Source organism: Rhinatrema bivittatum, chromosome 8 (assembly GCF_901001135.1).
Source record: "Rhinatrema bivittatum chromosome 8, aRhiBiv1.1, whole genome shotgun sequence".
Lineage (NCBI taxonomy): Eukaryota > Metazoa > Chordata > Amphibia > Gymnophiona > Rhinatrematidae > Rhinatrema > Rhinatrema bivittatum.
Genome location: NC_042622.1, coordinates 27248477 through 27269282, shown reverse-complemented (window position 1 = coordinate 27269282; position 20806 = coordinate 27248477). Strand labels below are relative to the sequence as shown.

The 20806-nt window shown below is 48.0% G+C and overlaps 1 protein-coding gene across 3 annotated transcripts in view; it reads right to left on the bottom strand.

Annotated features, from left to right (window-relative positions):
* ATP9A (ATPase phospholipid transporting 9A (putative)) overlaps positions 1-20806 on the bottom strand; it is a 178649-nt gene that overhangs the window by 125386 nt on the left and 32457 nt on the right. For all 3 annotated transcript variants that reach the window (XM_029611231.1, XM_029611229.1, XM_029611230.1), the window contains exons 5-9: positions 7861-7919; positions 7124-7175; positions 5678-5772; positions 4307-4387; positions 1707-1782 (exon numbers count right to left, since the gene is read on the bottom strand). In XM_029611231.1, the coding sequence (XP_029467091.1) occupies positions 1707-1782; positions 4307-4387; positions 5678-5772; positions 7124-7175; positions 7861-7919 (363 nt within the window). The remainder of the gene's footprint in view (positions 1-1706; positions 1783-4306; positions 4388-5677; positions 5773-7123; positions 7176-7860; positions 7920-20806) is intronic.

The window sequence follows — 20806 nt, the reverse complement described above, 5'->3', positions numbered from 1 at the left end:
TCCATCAGATCTGGAGGAGGGAAGGAGATATGGCCAGTCGAGGATCCTCTCCCCTGAAACCAGCTAACTGGGGATCCCCTCCCTTAGGCCTGGAGGAGAGGGCGGGACAGATAACCACGGCAGACCTATGGATCCCCTCCTGCCACTTGTACTTTAACGCACACTAATCCCCAAAACCCCATGTAATGCTATTCTTTTGGACTACAATGGCTTCCGTAGGTGAGGCAGGCTAAATGGGTTAAGTGGCTCATTAACGACAGACCTCCCAATGAGAAGCCGCTACCAAGCATTTCTGCTTTTGTATCAGAGACCTGTGCTAGGGACTGAACTTCACTGGTCTGGTGGTCTTTAGACCATTATGAAGACAAGTAGCTTTTAGTGTTTATTCCAGATTTTATCTATCTTATACTCCTTTTCAAGCAATATTTGGTGCAAGAACATTTAAATCCCAACATTCTTTTAAAAAAAACAAAAAAAAAAAAACCCCAGCTCTGTGCAGCCACCCAAATGTTAGCTGTGTTACAAAAAAATAAATCTCAGTTGCATGTAATGCAGCTCAAGTTAACTTGGAGATAGTGCTGCTTGGAGGCAAAAGCAACAGCAAATTTAAAAACATGACTCCTTATCTGGATGATGTCTGGGTCACACAGTACACTCCTACTGTCCTGACTCTTGGATCTATGTCAGCTAGATACAGATTCTGCTTTCCGCTGACCCGACCATTGGTCTTAGGGGGTTCAACTAAAGCCTACACCGATACCAGATTTTTTTGCCACTGTTCAAAAAGCTGTCTTTAAAGGCTGTCGTCGCCACTCTAAGCACTATTTGATCCGAAGGTTGGCCAAAGACGCATGTCAACCGCCTCTTCTTCCCAACAGAGGCATTTAATGCTGCTCTGTAGTGTTACATACCCGCCTTGAAAAAAGTATTACCTGTCCTAAAGGAAAAAAAAAAATCATCTCTCCGTAAAGTAGGGATTTCTTCCCGGTACCCACTCTGCTCCCTCACCGTCACCCACAATTTGAACCTATCACACGGCAGAGGGCTGAGGAGCAAGGAAACCAGGGTTCCCATGCTTGGCCCCAGACCCCCGTCTCCCAGAGAAAACGCCTTTTCACCGCAATCATTGCTCTCCCGTTTGTGCCATTTTAGTGCCAGCCAGTCTTGGAGCGGGACATTTCAATTTGGCGAGTGTTTTAAGTCAGCCAAATTTAGATGTTTTTTTTTTTTACAAGGCTCTTCTCGGTGAACCTCGACACAAAAAAAAACAAACAAACACTCAGGTTAGGGAGAAACCCGCTTTCTCTGGGAATCAGGGAGAATGTGTTCCTTCTGACAGATCATGTCCAGCGGTGAGGCCTACCCTGTCTTTTCGGCTGCTTCGACCTAATTTCTGCAACAGATTAGAACGTCAATGTCAGCAATCATCAAGGACAATTCCGGCGCTGGTTATCCAGGACATGGCCAAAGGCCATCCGAATTCCAATTCCTCCTCGGCTATAAATGTCCAAGAGGTAATTATACGTCAATTCAAATCCCCAGAGGTGTTAAGACAATCGGAAAAAAAAAAACCTCACTGCAACAGTAATTCCCCCAAGTGACAGACACGATTATTTCAATTACAAATAGGATTTGGAATAAAATTGTTAACATGCTCCCATCCCCAACAACAACCAAAAAAAAAAATAATCCCTTGTTTCTCTTACCTGAAGCAACGACTGTGCTGGCCCACAGAGTGTTTTCGATGCTCAAGCTTTCGTTCACCGGTGGGTCGCTGTCTTCCTGGCAGAGGGACAGAAGAGGGGAAGAGAAGCGTCAGCTGTGTCTTGTGCAACGTGCACAGATCCAAGTCACCGAACGCCCCCCTAAAGAGGCTGCTCCTAGCCAGAGCAGAAATTAAAAACACGCCTCCGAGACTACCACACAGTGAGCTAACCGGGAAAAGAAACCCTGTTCCCCTCTAGACAAGGCAACACCTGAGGGGAGAGATTTGCGTTCTCACTTTGACTGATAATCGTCTGCGGAGAGATATTTAGGAACAGCCTCCGGGGGTCGCCACAACTGGAAAATCGTCAGCTAGTGCACCCGACCTCAGGTCAGCATTGCGTTCAGGTTCGTATGTGCTTCTCTAGTTTCGCTGGTTACCTGCACTTTTCAGCACCCCCCCCAAAGTCGCTTTGCCCACAGAAGAGGCCCCCCTGCAGTGGATAAAGCACAAGCATCCCTGGGCTAGCGCAGGCGTGAAAGGTTAAGACGCGCAAGACGCGGCTCAGAGTTTTAAGAACACGCGTCACCCCCGCTGCCCTTGCGAGCTGGCTGCAGACACGGGGGGGGGGGGGGGGGGTCTGGGCTTCACTCATCCAGGAGGAGGGGAGCAACTTTTGGAAGTTATTATGGAGGGGCCTTACTGGAGCGGCAGGACCTCGGGCTTCCCGCCAGCACAGAGGCAGCAAAGTTTAACAAAAGGGTGGGATAAGCATACAAAGCGGGAATCTGAAAAGTCACTTCGCTTGGGTAAAACAATGCTTTGCTCGCACATGTGATCTGGTTTTCAGGTTTGTTTGTTGTTTTTTTTTTAAACTGATCGCCCGCCACATGGCTAAAAATAAGCACGCAGGGCGCCACGGGGGCTTATTTACGCTCGCGTCAAGAGGCATTCTCGTGGGCGGGATTCGGAGAAACGCACACGCTTTTGAATTTTCAGAAGCCCGCGCATACATTTTTCGGGGAAGTGCTACGTGTACACAGTAGCAGCTGTAAACGGCTTTGGCTCGGGAGGGGGGGGTGTGATTTTCAAAGGGAAAGTAGACACCTCAGGTGGATCTCAGATATGTTTTGGCAAGGAGCATAAAGTAGCCACAGACTTTGCACCCAGGAGGGCAGTTTTAAAATTAACCCCCACCCCAATAACGAAATCGTGGAAATCGTTGCAAGAACAATTAGGTGTTAATTTCCAACAACCGCTTGGCGTTTCAATTAGGCAGCTAAGATTCGGGGTTCCTAAATTTAGGTGAATTTTCAGCTAAACATAGGTGTCTAAATTTTCAGCTGAAAATATATCTTAAGCTTGGGCCCCATACATTTAGGTCTGCAATTCATTCACCCATATTGAGGTTCCCAAGTTAGATGCCCAGTGCCGAGAAACCGCTCCGGGTGATAAAACTTTCCAGCCCCGCCCCCTTCCATGAGCGCCTCCCACTTTTCAGGGGCTCACTTTTAGTAGCACAACCTGCTCAGTTTTCAAAGTGGCCGATTAGCTCCCTAAGGAGGCCACTTATCAAACTGCGGTAACGCATGAACGCAAGTCATTAGGAAATTTATCTCAGTGTGCCCTAACTTACTATCGCAACAGAACCCGTTCGCCAGAAGCTTGATAGAGGATGATCAAGGCAAAATTTAGGTTTTTCTCTTAGGTGCACAATTTAGGGACCTATTCACCAAGCATTTTCCCCCACAGACAGGAAAAAAAAAATGCCCCTTAGACACCAATACTCAGCTGACTTCCGGGGACCCTAATTTTGGGCTGAATTTAGGTTTGCCATCGATTCTCCCAACCTTTGGATCCTAAGCTAGGCTCCCAGCCCTGGAAGTACAATGGTGAGCGCCTTAACGTCTCTCCCCAGAACTGGCCCCTCCCCCGACTCCACCCAGCAGAGGGAGAGGAATTCTTTCTTGGTCCAGATCGAGGTTCCTAACGTCTTACAGAGGTTGCCTACATCTTTCGAATATCAGGCTCGAAGCTTCCCCCACCCCCCAAAAAAGACATCAAATGGGAAACAGCATTGGTGATTCAGGTTCGATGCATGTTAGCACGTGACAACGCACGCTAGTACAACATTAGTGCAATCTCATAAACAGGCCCCTAGGTAAGACGCCTATAACCATTGAAAACTTACCCCTTCGTCATTAAAATCCAGCAGGGTGGAGGGACAAAATAGCACCCCCCTCACCTTGCTCCTGTATGTGCTCACCCATAGAATATCCCTAGCCATTAAGATGAGAAGAAAAGCCCAAAGATCAATTTTGTAACAGGAAGTAAACTGGGCAGAGGTGAGATGGGCCCCATTGTCCTTCTCTGCCGTCAGATTCTGTGTTTCAGAGAAAGGTTTAAATCAAACTGACTGAACATTTTAAAAAAAAGTGTCTCAATTGACCACAATGGATTGCTTTTCCAGAAGGACAGCCGCTACTCTTACCTGAGACAGGCAGCTGTGCAATATAAGCAACTCTCTGCTCCATCATTAACACCTGCTCATAAACAACTAGCACTGGACTCGTACATATTCATTAACACTTATTAACTCACCCTGGTAAAAGTTCCCACAAAGTTATGAATGTCGATATTTGGTTCCTCTGCGTAGACGTAGGATCGGATCTGGAGAAGATCCTGTTGTGCAAATAAGAAAACACACATTGTTCATCAGTTTTACGGCGCCAAGTCATCCGTCGGCATGAAAGCCCTCAGATTCTGGTTCAGTTTTCAAAACCGCATGCGATAAAGCAAGGAATGGGAGCGGGTTATACATTTTCAAATCAAATAAGAGATTCCACCACAACAAAGATTGTTTCATTTAGGCTGCCGGGTTTCTGCCAGAACCCCCAAGAATGTTCTGATCCATGACGCGTTACCTATGACGGGTGGAACTTTCCCTTTTGGAAGCAGTTTGTCTGAGAAGCTTATTACGGAGGGAAGTAGTGAGCCAACATCTACTGCTAAACTGTCCACAGACAATTCCTCTGGCCCGCATACTCCCACATTTCACAGGCTGGACTAAAGGAACTCCCCAATGACTCTTGAAGTTGCCTTCAAATAAAATTCTTGATTGCATCTCGTCGGAAAGTTATCGTCATTAACGGTTCTCATGGTGCATCCCAAACCAGTCAAACCATTTTCCAATGCCTTCCACAAGGGTGGAAGATTATTCTTCCCAAGTGCAGAATGAATTATTTTCAAAAAGGGACTTCTGCTGGTCAAACAGAGTTTTATGTGCAAAAATGGTCCTCCAGATAGACAGGTAAGCTGAGGCGTGCATGTCGTGTTCACCTACAGGTCTACTTGGGCTGAGGACTAACACGCAACGCTTTTGGATTTTAAAAAGCACGTATGTAAATTTTCACAAGAAATTTGTGCGGAGGTTTTAGAAGCTATCGCTCGTGCGGGCAGATTTGGTGGGATCATTTTCAAAGCAGACTTGCGCGCGTAAGCTCCGGCATCTGGCACAACTGGTGCATGACGTTATAAAAGGACCCCGTAAAAATCATTTGAAACGGGTCTCCATGCTTGCTGAGTCAGAAAGATAACCGCGGACCACTACTGAAGCTCTAGCAAACATTATAAACAGCACAATGTCCACGCACGGTGTGCCATGTACCCACGCTAGTATTTCAGAAAACGCACAGAGGAGAACAGGCGGGTTAAGTGATTTGTCTGGGGCTGATACACTGAGCGCTTGGCAGAGAAGTGTATATTTTCACACCTTTGAATTCCAACCAGTAGCTGCAGCACCAGATACACATCTATGACAGCTTTTTGCAACCTTCAGTATTCCATTTTTAGCCTACAGTGGTTATAAATAAAATACACACGTCTAAGAAAACAAATTCTAATTGCCTTTGCGGGACGTGCATGAGATGTCAGGAGGCCCTGGATGTTGCACGGGGGAGAGGAAGTACTCACAGCAGCAGTGGGTAATCTCTGTGTACAGGAGATGGGCAGACGCAGCTTCCAGTCTGTCTCACCGTCCAACTGATCCGTGCGCAGGAAACAAGAACCTGTAGATTTCAAAGACCATTAAAGACTTTTGTTTCTCACTCGTGTAACCACCTTAGGTTCCACACAATCAGCAGCGTTATATCCCTGCCCGTAACTGCTGGCAGTCCATCTCGATCAATCGCAGGCTTTCGACCCCAGGAGCTAGTCAAGACCCCACACTGCATGCCAATGAGGTGGTGCAAACTGGTGGCCAATTTCACTTGGGCCAGCCAGGGGACACAGTGCCACCCGGTCCCTTCTCAAGGGAAACCAAATTCTGACCGCAATGCTGCAACCAGAAAAGAAAACAAACATCTCACTTTCTACCACATAACCCACTTCAGCTAATTCACCATACCACAAGGACCACCCATGCAATTTCAATTCCTGTGTTATGCTGATGTACAGAAAAACTGGCTATCACTCCAATTCTCAATGCAATCGCTGTGCCTGGCGATGCCGTGGTGCGGGAACGCGAGCACACACGAGTCAGAGGAGACCCTCAAGCCATGTTCCAGCTGTAAGCTGCTCTCAGGGCCCTTTGCCACAGGAAACAGGGACAAAGTTAGACACAACTGAGGCCCGAGGGCAGAAATGAAGGAGGGGGGGGGGGGGGTCCAGTTGGTTCTGGTAAGCCCCAGAGCTCTGCCTTAGTGATGTCACTCAACTTCACCAAAGGGGCGCCCTATGGTGCTGGGACCCCCGACCCCCCCCGGGAACTGTCCCGCTTGCCTGCGCACCCCTACCAAAACCAGTCCTGCACAGAAAGCTTGGATCTCTCACACATCTTTCCATTTGCACCACAGGGGCATTTTTAAAATACAAATCTATGTGCGTTATTCCCCTCTGCTTCTCCCCCTACCAAAATGCACACCCCAGGAATGCTTCTTTAGTGCAGTTACAAGTTCACGCACTGTGGGATAACAGTTTCAGACAGCCAATATACATACTTAAGTTGCTATTTACACATGCAAATTGTTTTTCAAAAACAAAACAAAAAAAAAAAAAGCATCCTCCCTATGTTTGCAACTGTCCTTACAGCCAGCAAAGCTCAGCGGAACGAGTGCTAACATCATAACGTGCTCCGTTTATTTAATTCCCCCATGCAACACAAGCCACTATGAAACATTCCACTAGCTGTGTGGGTTCCGCTATCTGCATCCTCTTAAATAAAATGATACCCAAACCATCAGCGGGAGGAAAAAAAAAAAAAAAAAAAGACCACCAGTCTAAACTTAAAAGCAGGTCTCGATTTTCATTCCTGCAGCTCACAAACTGTATTTAGGTCTGTCACATTTTCAAGAGATTATTCTTTCCTAATGGCCACTGAAAGGTTAACGGTTATTTTCCAAATTGATCCCAGATGTTTACCATTCTTTTCCGACGTCCTCAGAAAGACCATGTCAGCTGGGACCCGCTGATTCTATGGTGCAAAAAGAAAGGCCGTTATTGTAAGCATAAATCCACCCGTTTTGTAACACAGGGGCCTACGCACTAAGCATTTGCCCTGTAGATGCAAAAGCAGAAAAAATCTGGCCCATAGTAACATACGACGATAAGGTAGCTGTCAGAAGCTAGGGATCTTTTGGCCTAACCACTATGCCACCATAGACCCTAGCTGTCTTCTGGCACTCTCTTGCATCTTTCTCAGGCTTCCTTGAATTCTGTTTTATTTACTCGTAACCTCTACTGGCTGGGAACGCCAAGCATCCAAAACTATCAATAAAGAAGTACTTGCTCGGCTTCATACTGTGCATGGTGTCTCTCCCTTGCTCCTGAGCTGCTAACTTCTCTGGGAAAACGCAGCCTTCACACCCGCCTGCTAGTGCCCACCAGGGAGCTGCTCGAGATGCGAGGAGGTCATTTTTCAAAAGGTTTTTGAAAATTGCTGCGATATTGGCTACTTTTACTCATGAAACTCCTTTCAAAAATTCAACTACACTACTCTGGCTTTAGGGAACTGCTGGAGGAAGACTTAGCAGCTCCTGGCCCAAAACCACGGACACGGGGGTAGCTTTCCTGAGCAAGCGCTTTCTAATTGCAAGAGCCGTAAAATGCGCTAGGTCTGCACGCGTGCCAAGGAGCATCATTTGTAACGTCACACTGACCTTTTCAACAATAACCAGGTCCCCTACTTGGATACTGGAGCTCTTCACCTTCACGGTACCTGCAGGGGTGAACAAGATCCATTCAATCATTGCTCAGTTCACCTCTGGATATGCTGGGGTTTAGGCCAAATAGCAACCGTCCTAAAAAAAGAGCTTGCCCCATGGGATTGGCTTCAGTGAAAAAAAAAAGATTCCAGCGATGATTTATTCCATTCCAGCCTCTAAGTGGGCCGCTGATCCAGGACACCCCCGCAACAAATCAAGTAGGGCTGTGAAGAATCCCCGTCTCTCAAATATAAAACCCGACAGGTTTAACCCCAAGACTTGCTCCCAGCAATTAACTCTACCCACCTGGGAACATCCGTGCTCTGCTCACCCTGAAACTAGCGGGGAGGGTGGCTGTGCAGACTCTCTCGCTCTCTCGCTATATAAAATCCGACCACCCCCTCTCCCATCCAGGGAACTCCTGCTTTCATTGTTTATATTCTTCCAACCTTCGGGGGCTTGATTTTCTGACTCAACCTCACCCCCCCCCCCCTTACTCTCCGGCCTCGTCTCTATTCCAGAGGTTCCCAAACCTGTCCTGGGGGACCCCCAGCCAGTCGAAGCCTCAGGACATCCACAAGGAATCTGCAGGAGATAAAACCCGCAGGCTAATTTCTCTATTCCTTTTTCTCTCTCTCTCCCCACCCCTTTTCCTTTCTGTTCCACTTCTCACCCTTCCTTCTTTTCCTCTTTCCTCCTCCAATTTTCCTTCTCTACCCTCTCCCTATTCATCCTACCTGCTCCGCTTTCACCGTTCTTCCTCCTCTGCCCTCCATTCCTCATCCCCTTCCTTCTATCACCACCACCCTGGATTCCAACCCAGGGACCTCTCCTGCTCTCTCTCATGTCATCCCTGCTCCTTACTCACTCCTTTCTCTTCCTTCTCCCCTCCCCCTAATTCATCTCTCCCTCCCACCTTGCCATTACTTTCTCCATCCCTCATCTTGCTTTCCCCTTGCTCCCCGACTTCCTTCTCTCCTCTGGCTGTCTGTCCTCACTCATTTCTCCCAATTCCTGTCCCTCCTCTTGCACTCTCCTCTCGCTGCCCCTCCCGGCACCCACTCTCCTCTCCTCTCGCTGCCCCTCCCGGCACCCACTCTGCCACCCACTCTGCCCTCCTTTCACTGCCCCTCCCAGCACCCACTCTCCTCTCCTCACTGCCCCTCCCCCAGCACCCACTCTCCTCTCCTCACTGCCCCTCCCCCAGCACCCACTCTGCCCTCCTCTCGCTGCCCCTCCCAGCATCCACTCTGCTCTCCTCTCGCTGCCCCTCCCAACATCCACTCTGCCCTCCTCTCGCTGCCCCTCCCAGCACCCACTCTGCTCTCCTCTCACTGCCTCTTCACGATCATTCTTGCTTTCTCCTCTCACTGAATGCCCCTCCATCTCACACACACACATTCTCTCTCAGAGTTGCCTGTCCCCCCACCCTCCTTAACCACACATGCACACTTCCTCCTGCCCTCTCCTTTACCGGGATCCATGTAGGCCTGGAAAGGAAAACCCGTGCTTCCCCACCTCTCATTGCTCATTGGTTCATTCTGATAGAACCAACCTGAGGTGGGAGGCGGAGCATTGATAGCAGAGCGTCCTAGTGCCAGTCAGCTGTTCAGCAAAGAGGAAAGAGGCAGCTACGCTGAGAAGGGGGAAGGTCCTGGGTGTTCTGGAGACACGGCACGAAATCCGGAGAATTCCCAGGTATGGCCACCAGGCCACAGCATACCCTCCCCACTGCTGCAGTGCACTTACCGGCCGATACAGTAACAGCGCGTCGAAAACACGCTGCCAGCAACCCCCCCCCCCCCCCAAAACCTAATAGCGCCTGCAACATGCAAATGCATATTGATGGCCCTATTAGTTATTCCCGCGCGATTCAGTACGCAAAATGTGCCGCTAAGCCGCACATTTTACTTTCAGAAACTAGCGCCTACCCAAAGGTAGGCGCTAATTTCTGCCGGCACCGGGAAAGTGCACAGAAAAGCAGTAAAAAATTGCTTTTCTGTACTCCCTCTGACTTTATATCATGGCGATATTAAGTCGGAGGTCCCAAAAGTAGAAAATAATTAAACATTTTTAAAAATAAAATTTAAAATCAGCCCACGGGTTGAAAACCGGACGCTCAATTTTACCGACGTCCGGTTTCTGAACCCGTGGTTATCAGCGGGTTTGAGAACCGACACCGGCAAAATTGAGCGACGTCTGTCAAATTCGCTGACATCCGCCGCTCCTGTCAAAAAAGATGCGCCTGTGCGCTCGCCCGCAACTTTTACTGTATCGGCCTGTTAGTTGGTGAACAAGGATTCGAGAAAGTCTGAGCAAGCCTCTATGTAAACGTTCTTGCCTGATGGTCAAGTACAACACCTGGAGCTGGATTTTGGGGACCCCCGGCCAGTCTGTTTTCCCAAGATACCAACCCCAAATATGCATGGCCCACATCTGCATACAATGAAGGCACCGTATGCAAATACCTCTCCTGCAGGGGGCTTGGAAATGTCCTGAAAACCTATCTGGGGATAGGGCTAGGAACCACTGATCTAGATAATCCACCTCTCTGTGTTCCCCTGACATTGCTGAAGCAGGAACTCCTTCTGCTAGAGGGAAACGCTAAGTCTGGAACAAAGCCGGCACAATTAAATTGCCGTTTAATTCTCTTTAAACAAGAGCCGTGTCACTAATGAGCGTGAGAAAATGTCACTGAAATGCCTATTCTGAAAAAGAACAAAAAAAAAAAACCAAAACCTGTGTTTATTCTCCAGCAACTATGAAGCAAAAAAACATTTTTCCATATTATTTACCAGCCTGATGAAAATACCACTGCTCAATCGTTTTTTGACCAGAGAATTTTAACAATTGCTGAGTAATTTTAAAAACATTTATTAGCCAGCTGCAGGCCTGTCCTTTGCTTGAGGTAGCTAGTGATTTATTATCAGTTAATTTGAACTCTGCCTTTGTGGACACGTCTGCCCTGCCTCAACAAAAGGCTTTTTAATCTTAGTGTGGGCTGCTTTTTGTGAGGGGAGGGGGGGGGGGCATCTTTGAGGGCACTTCTCTGCTGAAGACACCACCCCTACTGTACCCTCCAACTCGCAGCCTAAACCAAGTCAACCAAGGGGGAAGTCAGCAGCAACCTGAAAGGCCACTTGCTTTTTGCTGCTCACAGCCCTTCCCTGGCCTTCTTAACAGGATACGGCTCGGTGTTTCTGATCCGCGTTAACAATTGAAGTCATTCTCTGCTCCAGACCCCCCACCCACCCCTGGGTGGCCCTACAGCTTTGATCACAAAAAGTCTTTGTCAAACGGGTCTCATCGCCGCAGGTACGCGAGGTGCAAAACGATGACTACTGCTACAGATTGCATGCGGTCATGGAGCACGACATCCCGCGCTGTCTAGGAACTTTCATAACTTCCTCTCTCTCCACCCCCCTCTTCTGCTTCTGGAGTTTCCTCAGCTGGCAGCCGAGACAGAGGAGATATAAAACGCCCTGATCTGCCGTCCAAGCTAAAAGCTGCATTTTCAACACAGCCGATCCCACGGGGGGGGGAGCTAAGCTGAAATATTCCCCGCCAGTCACCAGTGCCAGTCCTTCCTTCCATTAAAAATAAACTTGAGAAAATGTGACGTCGTCCTCTTCTGTCATTTTTGGGAATGGTTTATTCATTAATTACAAACGGAAAAAAGCCCTTCAACAAGTCCCTCCGTGGAGCCCGGCAAGGGTTAAAAAGGGCAAGGAGCAGCAGAGCAGTCGCAAACTGAGGAGCAACAGAAATTTCCGTACTTCTGGACGGGGGAAGGCCACTGCAGAAAACCCCGCACAGAAGCGCTTCGATATGACCACGCGTCTAAAATGCCAATCCAGGAAAAAAAAAGTTTCATCAGAAAGTTTCTAAAAAATTGACAAGCAACCGGTGCAAGATTCTTTCACCCCCTCCCCCCTCTAACATATAGGAAAGTGATGCAGAGCAATACAGTAAGGAGCTCGAGCATTTAATAAGGCGGTATCAGGACTTGAACGGCATTTAATATGCGTTAAATGCCATCTATCATGCGGTATCACCATGTAACAGCGCTATTGTGCGGCAATTTCCTCCCCCTGTGGAAACTAGCTGCTTTGCGTGTATTTGCATGCATAAAAGCGCCTAATACATGCAAAACAGCTCATGAATAGGCAAACCAATGTTAATACAATAATGGGGCTGACTTAGGGGGGAAAAAATGTTAACCCTGTTTTACTGCATTTGAGGGAGGTGTAGATATTTCCACAAGGGAGCATCAACACGCTAACATGGGTCCCTGATGGTCCCATGGGAAAATTAAAGGGCCAGGTGCTCCGAAAACACCCCCAAATAGAAAAAAACATGCCCACCTCCCCCCATCACCCTTCTGAGGTGGCCCTGGTGCACAAAAGAAAAAAGAAATCTTAGGAAAGAATCCTGCTCCCTTCCTCCACCCCCTCCCCCTAAGTCCAGAAAAGTGACTCCTTAGGATTTAGCTCCCAGCCCCATAATATCCCCATTTCTGCCTCTCCCCCTCCAAATAAATTAAGATCCCTGGGGTCATGTTCCCACCCCCTCAAAAAAAGACCCTGGTGAACTGGGGGGAGCAGATGGACTCTCGCCCCACCCCCAAACCTCTAAAAGCAGTTTCCAGTAGACAGTGGGGGGGGGGGGGGGGGCCCAGAGATGCCATTTTTCAAAATGGTGGTCAACATGACCTTGCCCCATCACATGCTAAGGGCAAGGTCTGGAGACTGGACCCAGGCCATGTGGCTATGTCCGGTCCCCGTACTTTGCCCGACATGTGATAGGGCAAGGTCAGGTTGACATTTTGAAAAATGAGTTTGATGGGGCCCAGGGCTAGGGGATGCGCCTGACCCCCAAAGTCTGCTTTTAGAGATATGGGGGTGAGGGTCCACCTGCCCCCAAGACCACCAGGATCATTATTTTGGAGGTGGGGTGTGGGAACCTAAGAACATAAGAAATTGCCATACTGGGGGGCATCCCTGTGATATTTGGCCCCTCCCTGACAAACCAGTATGGCAGTACCACAGCGCCTAGTTTTTTTGTTTTATTGTGGCACAAATATGCGACAAAAAATAACAACGCTGCAATATGGGGCCTTCTAGCATGATGTGACCCACATCAGCCACGGCCACCATTGATTAAAAGGGGGGTCTAAAAATAAGCCCCCCCCCCAATAGAAAAATCCACCCTGCGGGTCTTTGCAGAACCCAACCCATCCCCTCGCCGTCTTCGGAGATGGTCCTGACCCCCAAAAGAAAAAGATTTGAGTAAAAAGCATGGTCACTGTCTGCTCTCTTCCCCCACCCCTTGCCCTAATTCCAGAAAAGTGGCCCCTTAGGCTTTAGGCTCAGCCCCCCACTCCCCAAATAAATTAATATCCCTGGGGTCTAGTATAGAGTAGTTAAATCACAAGCAGATTGTGATACATTTCAGGAGGACCTTGCGAGACTGGAAGATTGGGCATCCAAATGGCAGATGAAATTTAATGTGGACAAGTGCAAGGTGTTGCATATAGGGAAAAATAACCCTTGCTGTAGCTACACGATGTTAGGTTCCATATTAGGAGCTACCACCCAGGAAAAAGGCATCATCGTGGATAATACTTTAAAATCGTCGGCTCAGTGTGCTGCAGCAGTCAAAAAAGCAAATAGAATGTTAGGAAATTATTAAGAACATAAGAAAATGCCATCCTGGGTCAGACCAAGGGTCCATCAAGCCCAGCATCCTGTTTTCAACAGTGGCCAATCCAGGCCATAAGAACCTGGCAAGTACCCAAAAACTAAGGGGTAGATTTTCAAAAAACACAAATAGGCGTACTTTTGCTGGCGCATCAGGCGCCAGCAAAAGTACGCTGGATTTTAGTGGATACGCGCGGAGCCGCGCGTATCCACTAAAATCCTGGATCGGCGCGCACAAGGCTATGAATTCTGTATAGCCGGCGCGCGCCGAGCCGCGCAGCCTACCCCCGTTCCCTCCGAGGCAGCTCCGAAATCGGAGCGGCCTTGGAGGGAATCCTCTAATGCCCTCCCCTCACCTTCCCCTCCCTTCCTCTACCTAACCCGCCCGCCCGGCCCTGTCTACACCCCCCCCTTACCTTTCTCCGGGGATTTACGCCTCCCGGAGGGAGACGTAAATCCCCGCGCGCCAGCGGGCCTGTTGCGCGCCGGGACGCAACCTGGGGGCGGGTACGGAGGGCGCGGCCACGCCCCCGGACCGCCCCGGGCTGTAGCCACGCCCCCGTACCCGCCCCCAAAACGCTGCCGACACGCCCCCTAAACGCCGCGACGACCGGGCCCCCCCCCGACACGCCCCCCTCGGAGAACCCCGGGACTTACGCGAGTCCCGGGGCTCTGCGCGCGCCGGTAGGCCTATGTAAAATAGGCTCACCGGCGCGCAGGGCCCTGCTCGCCTAAATCCGCCCGGTTTTGGGCGGATTTAGGCGAGCAGGGCTCTGAAAATCCGCCCCTAAGTCTATTCCATGTTACCATTGCTAATGGCAGTGGCTACTCTCTAAGTGAACTTAATAGCAGGTAATGGACTTCTCCTCCAAGAACTTATCCAATTAGAAAAATTAGGAAGGGAATGGTTAATAGAACGGAAAATATCATAATGCCTCTGTATCGCTCCATGGTGAGACCACACCTTGAATACTGTGTACAATTCTGGTCGCCGCATCTCAAAAAAGATATAGTTGCAATGGAGAAGGTACAGAGAAGGGCGACCAAAATGATAAAGGGGATGGAACAGCTCCCCTATGAGGAAAGGCTGATGAGGTTAGGGCTCTTCAGCTTGGAGAAGAGACGGCTGAGGGGGGATACGATAGAGGTCTTTAAAATGATGAGAGGTCTAAAATGGTAAATAAGAATTGGTTTACAATTTCGGATAGGACTAGGGAACACCTCATGAAGTTAGCAAGTAGCACATTTAAAATTAATCGAAGAAAATTCTTTTTCACTCAATGCACAATTAACTTCTGGAATTTGTTGCCAGGGGATGCAGTTAGTACAGTTAGGGGTAGATTGTATAAGGTGCGTGCACATGTTATAAAATCCACTGGCCACATGCATATGCGCGCCAGATTTTATAACCCGCACACATATGTGCGGGTGGCGCACGCAAGAGGGGGAGAATTTATGCAAACCCACGCAACGACACATCTGCCCTTTCCCAGTTTCCTCACCCCCACCTAAACTCCCTCCTTCTTCCCCTCCCTCTAAACCCTACCCTATCTCCGCAGATCTGGAGCTGTCCATGGTACAGGAATTTTAAGGGGAACCAATTGCCCTTTACCAAATAAATGTATTGGGGCTTTGCCCCCTTCAGAGATCCTGGCATGGGACTTGTTAAAGTGAAGTTTTACAGTTCTTTTGAATCTCTCTTTGCTCTGGGAGCTTGCATAGGAATTTGGCTTCCAGAGTTTCTTATGGCTATAGTCTGCTTAGCACAAATACTTTTTTCGCTCAACGTGAGATATCGTAGACTGCAAAACAGCAGAACCTACCGCATTGAGGGGGATTTTTTACATTCGGGTATCGTGAAAACGTATTTCTGACACTTAGAAGACTTTTAATTGGTCGCTGACGCTGCGTGCTAACATATTTTCTCCTTCGCTACTTGATCGTCAGATGCTGTTTTTCCCTCCCATTAATAAGGTCTGGCTCAGCGGCTCAAGAGCTTCAGTTCTATACCGTCAGTGGTGAAAACTGGCTTAATTCCTTTTTCCCCAAGTTCTTGGGGCACTTGAGGCCGAGAGGCCAAGCCAAAGTCTTGCTCCTACAGTCAAAGAGCAGGAATGGGAAAGCGGAGGAGGAGGAGGGAAAGTCGGGACCTGAGCCCCGGGGAGGTCACTGCAGTGCTTGAGATGTACGCAGAAGTCATGAAAAGGAGACAGAAAGCCTACGTGACAGCTCCCGATGAGAGCAGATTAGGCGAGAAGAAAGAGCAGAGGCCTGAGAGACACTTCAATTTCTCACAAAAGACCTCCATCTAAAAACACGGCCTCCAGCATTCTAGAAAGCAAAACGCTGGGGCGCAGAACTGTGAGAGCCGGGTACCTCCGAGGGGCTCGGACTGGCCGCTGCCAGAGGCGGGATGCCGTATTCAACAGATCACTGGCCTGCCCCAGCATGGCACGTCTTTACTACTGTGGTTGTTATTATGTACATTCATTATTTTAAATTAAAACAAATTTCAAAAATTCAGCTAACTGACCGGGAGGGGCAGTAAAGGCCCAAGTGTCTAGGAAGCAAAGGTAGCAGCGTCCAGTTCAGATTTCCAGGGGGAGGGAATGCGCACAAAACAATGGGCAAATTAACACACGTTTAAAAGTTGTGAGTGGTAAAGCCCCAGATCCTGACCGCTCACTCACCTCCAAGCATTCAACCCCGCCCTTAGCGGGTAATTTTATCACTGCCCTCTTACAAGTTGTGGGCTGTTATACTCCTAACTCAATTACACCAATTTTCAAAATAAAAACTTGCATGCATAAGTCTGCTTTGAAAATTATCCCACGAAAACTACCTGCACAAAGTTACACTTGCTAATTCCTGCAGGGATGATTTTTGGGGAAATTTACCCATATACTTTTCAAAATCAGAAAGCACACGGATAAATGCAAACTCCACCCCTCCCCCAAAATGCTTAATTACATGCATACAGATTGGAATTATCTGCAGAGTATATTATATGGTAGACTTTACAGATCCACTTATTATAAAAATTTATTTTATTTTTTTCTCTTATTTTATGCCTTTTTCAAGCTCTTGTATTCTAGGACTATTTGTATGGATCTAGTATGTTGTACAGTTCAGTTACTAACATATGTATGCCAAAAAATGTACTTAGAGTTTAAAAAAAAATACTGCCTGTATGACACAACACTCGTTTCCCTTAATAAAAGTCTAATCACCAAGCGTAGATTAAATAGGGTGCAAAAAACAGGTTCATTAAGAAAAGGCTTGAGAGAACTGTCAAATTTTTAGGGCTTAGTGGAACAAGTTGTTTTGTTCTCTGCTTAGTATCTTTGCCAGAGAAATCCATACTGATGAGCAACTTCTGAAAGGACTCAGTTTGCAAGTTTCAGAGCTATCTCCCTTGGGCTGGGAATGACCAGACTTCGTTAGAAGATCCCAATTGAGGGCCTGGCTTACAGTTTACCAAGCGAGGCCTGAAAATATAGGGGGACCAAACCAGTCAGTGCTTCAACACACAAAGGTCAGGATTTTGAACTTAACGACGCCAACCAACAGGCCCGCCAGGGATGCTGGGAAAGGACTGGAGAAATCCCAGCCCCAGGCACACACCTGACGAGCTGCCTGGATTCTGAAATTGGTTACCATCTACGGCATCAAACCGACTGGAAGCCCTGCAATCAAGACGGGACAGCACTGCTGGCCTGGATCGCTCTACGTAGGTAAGTTTTTGCCAACTCAACAGGTAATTTCAGAAGAGTGCTTTTGATTGTTGCCACATCATAGGATCCCCGTTTTAAGTTTTGAATCAAGGAGCAACTCCACCTCTTGTTTTAAAAACAAGGAAAATGCTATCAAGTGACAGAAAAAGGTTTAAATCGGGGAATACGCACCTACTGACCCACAGCACTGCTGTCTTTACTGGGTTCAAAACTAAAGCTTATTTTGTTCCATCCGCACACTCACTGTTTTGCTACAGGAGCTGACAATTTGGTCAGAACCTGGAGACGGTGGATTCACTGGGGAATCCTTCCAACAGTGGGGGTCCAAGGGGATAAAAACCGTGTTCCAGCTCTTTGAGCCGGGACCGGGAACTCTGTGGTCTTTCCAAGACATGCAACACGTTTTTGGCATAAAGAAGCAAGAGTTTTTTGCGTACTTACAAGCGAGACATTATGGTCGCACTTTAGTAGGAGCATTCTCCTTGGGAGTGGAGTGGAGTGGGAGCCGTTACGTACCTATTTTCTTCCCAGGGTCAGGACAAGTCACTCATGTTCTACCTTATCCCAAGCTCTAAGGGAAATTCCAGACTTTTCGGTACACAGAGACATCCAGAATAAATGGGTTCGTATGGCAGATGTTTATTTAGCAATGTTGGATATTGAGGCCATTTTGGTCATGTGTGTAAAGATATCTGAAAATATAATACTCCAGGAAGTGGGATATAAAATTCTTCAATGTATGTATATCTCCCAAGCTCAAAGATTTGCAGTGAAGCTATGCGATTCAGCAGTATGTATTAAATGTCAGAAAGACAAAGGGACCCTTATTCATAGTTTGTGGGAGTGCTCTGAGCTGATGATTTTTTGGACAGAAGTATTGTCCAGCTTGGAAAAGATCTTACGAACCACAATACCAAGAGACTTAAAACTTTGTCTATTCCGGTTACCAAAGGGAGACATACAAGATCTGCCGGAGGGAGATCTGAAGTTTCTGGACAAAGCATTACTGATAGCGCTACAGACGATTATGGTCCAATGGATTTCAAAGGACAAACCAACGGGTGGTCAATGGCATCAGCGGTTGGTGACATTGCTACAACATGAGACATGGACAGCCAACTCGCAATCAAAGGCGAAGCAGGAATTTTGCGCCATAATCTGGAGTAAATTTTGGCAGTCCCTTACTCCATTCAAGAGGGATATGATTCTTAAGGGGGTAAATTATCAGTACAAACCTTCTGGAGAGACTCTATTCACAATATAATGGACGGAGACACATGGGAACTGATACTGCTGGTTGTCTAATTAGGCTGGAAGATTGATGGTGTATGTAGGGAGGGGGGGGGGACCGTAAGGATATGGGGGCAGGTGTATTATGTATGTTGATTTTTGTTGTGAATTATTGGAAATTTAATAAAGAAAGAATTAAAAAAAAAAATAAATACCAGAGCATTGTCCACGTAAAAGATGGTACTGGCCCTAAAATTCCTCAGGAGATCCGAAAGAGGACGCACATAAATATTAAAAAGGAAAGGGGGCAGCACCAATCTGTTTGGCCCACCATAGCCTAAATATAGATCTGCAATTCGCCTAGATTGAGGAACTAAGGGCCCTATTTATTAAGCATTTTCCCCATAGCCCACAATGAGAGAAGATCTTTAGCAAACAGACCCATAATTGAGATGCTCCCCCGTGCTGAAAATCAGTGCTAAATCCCGATCTTATTTCCCCTGCCCTGTCGCTACCTACTTTTTAAACTCTCCTAAACGTAGACATCTACTGCCACTTAGGAGGTCAGCCTCAGGCAGTTTTCACAGCTGCCAATTTAGGAACTTTTCTTCCAAAGTCAAACACCTAAATCCTTTGAACACTGAGCCCCGAGTTGTTAAGGAATGAACTGGAATGCTTGATGTTGGTGTTGCTTTTATGCCTGTGCTCATTCAGGCAAATTTCTATAGGCTCCCAAAGCTGGCATCCACATGGTCAAGTTGTCTGAAAGACTGTCTGCCGAATTTTTATTCCCCTGCGTGCGTAAAAAACGGGGGTTACACGTGTGGCTGGGCCCTGCGCGCATCTTCAAAGAGGCCCTGTTACGCGCCTAAGTGCCGGGCCCAGATAAAAGGGCGGTCCGGGCAGCGGCGGGGCTGGAGGCAGCCGGTACAGCAGCCATTTGCCGCTGTGCCGGAGAAGCGCATGTGCCAGCGTGCCAGCGCGTGCAAGTTACTACTGCTCCGGAGGAATAGCAACTTGAAAAATAAAAAAATAAGGTAAGGGAGGGTAGGTTTACAGGGTGGGGAGGAGAGGGGAAAGGGAAAGAAGGTTAGGCAGGGGGTTAGGGAAGTTCCCTCCCAGTCCGCTCCTTAATTGGAGCAGATTGGGAGGAAACTGGGGAAGGCTGGGATGCGTCGCTGGGATGCGCACCAGCGCGCACGTTATAAAATCGCCGCATCCATGCGTGCGCACCGGGAAGCAGGCGCACATGGATGCATGCACTTTTCAAAATCTACCCGTGTATGTGACAGAGTGACCCCGTTTACCCGTTTGTATATGTGGGACAAAGCTAGAAGCCTGCTCCCCCCCATCCATAGAGAGAGAAAGCTCTATGGGCGGGTCCCTGCAGGGGCAGGGAAGAGACCAGAGAATGGGATCCAGCTGGGGCTGGGGTAAGAGTGCAGACCCAGCTGTGTTCAGGAGGCCCCTATGCCTCCAGGAGGAAGGCAGCTCCTGTAAAGTACTCTGTCCAATCCAGAAAGGAATAAGTGTACACTGACCAGTAGCAAGGTAGTCTACAGCCCCTGTGTGTGTGTAAGTGACTACTGCTTAGGTAGGGAATCCATTGTGAAGTATTGTGTTCACTTAATAAAGTTTTATTTGCATCAGAAAGGAATCCTGACGCCAGCCTGTCTCCAGCCAGGGAAACTCCGCTCGGTATCCCACATATGGTGTCCAGAGGGAAGGTTAAGCCACTGTTCTTAAACTGTGTACAAGAACACTGGAAGTTGGAAGCAAAAGGGTGTAGCTTGGGGAGCACATTGCAGCAGAGCACAGAGGAAAAAAAACCTGAAAATGCCTTTAGCTAATGAGTGGGCTATGAGGCTTGAAAGCTAGGCAGGGGTACATTTGTTTTGCGACTAAAGAAGCAGCTCTGTCCAGAGTTTAGGGCTCGTGTAGCAAGCACTGGTGAGGCAGGATTTTTTTTTTCTTTTTTTTTCCCCTTTTAAAAAAAAAAAATTAAAGAAAACAAAAGTAGTTGTGCATTGTAGCTGGAGCAGGTGAAAGTGCTGCTGCTCAGAGGCCTGGCAGTATTAACAAAACCCTGGTCAGGATCCAGTAGGTATACTGCAATGCAAGTGAAGAGAAAAAAAAAGAGAAAAGTCAGTGGGATTAAATGAACAGCCATGTACTTCTGTGTAGTGGGAGTTCCCCAAGTCCCAAGAGCCCGGTGAGAGAGAGAACCTAAGGCTCAAG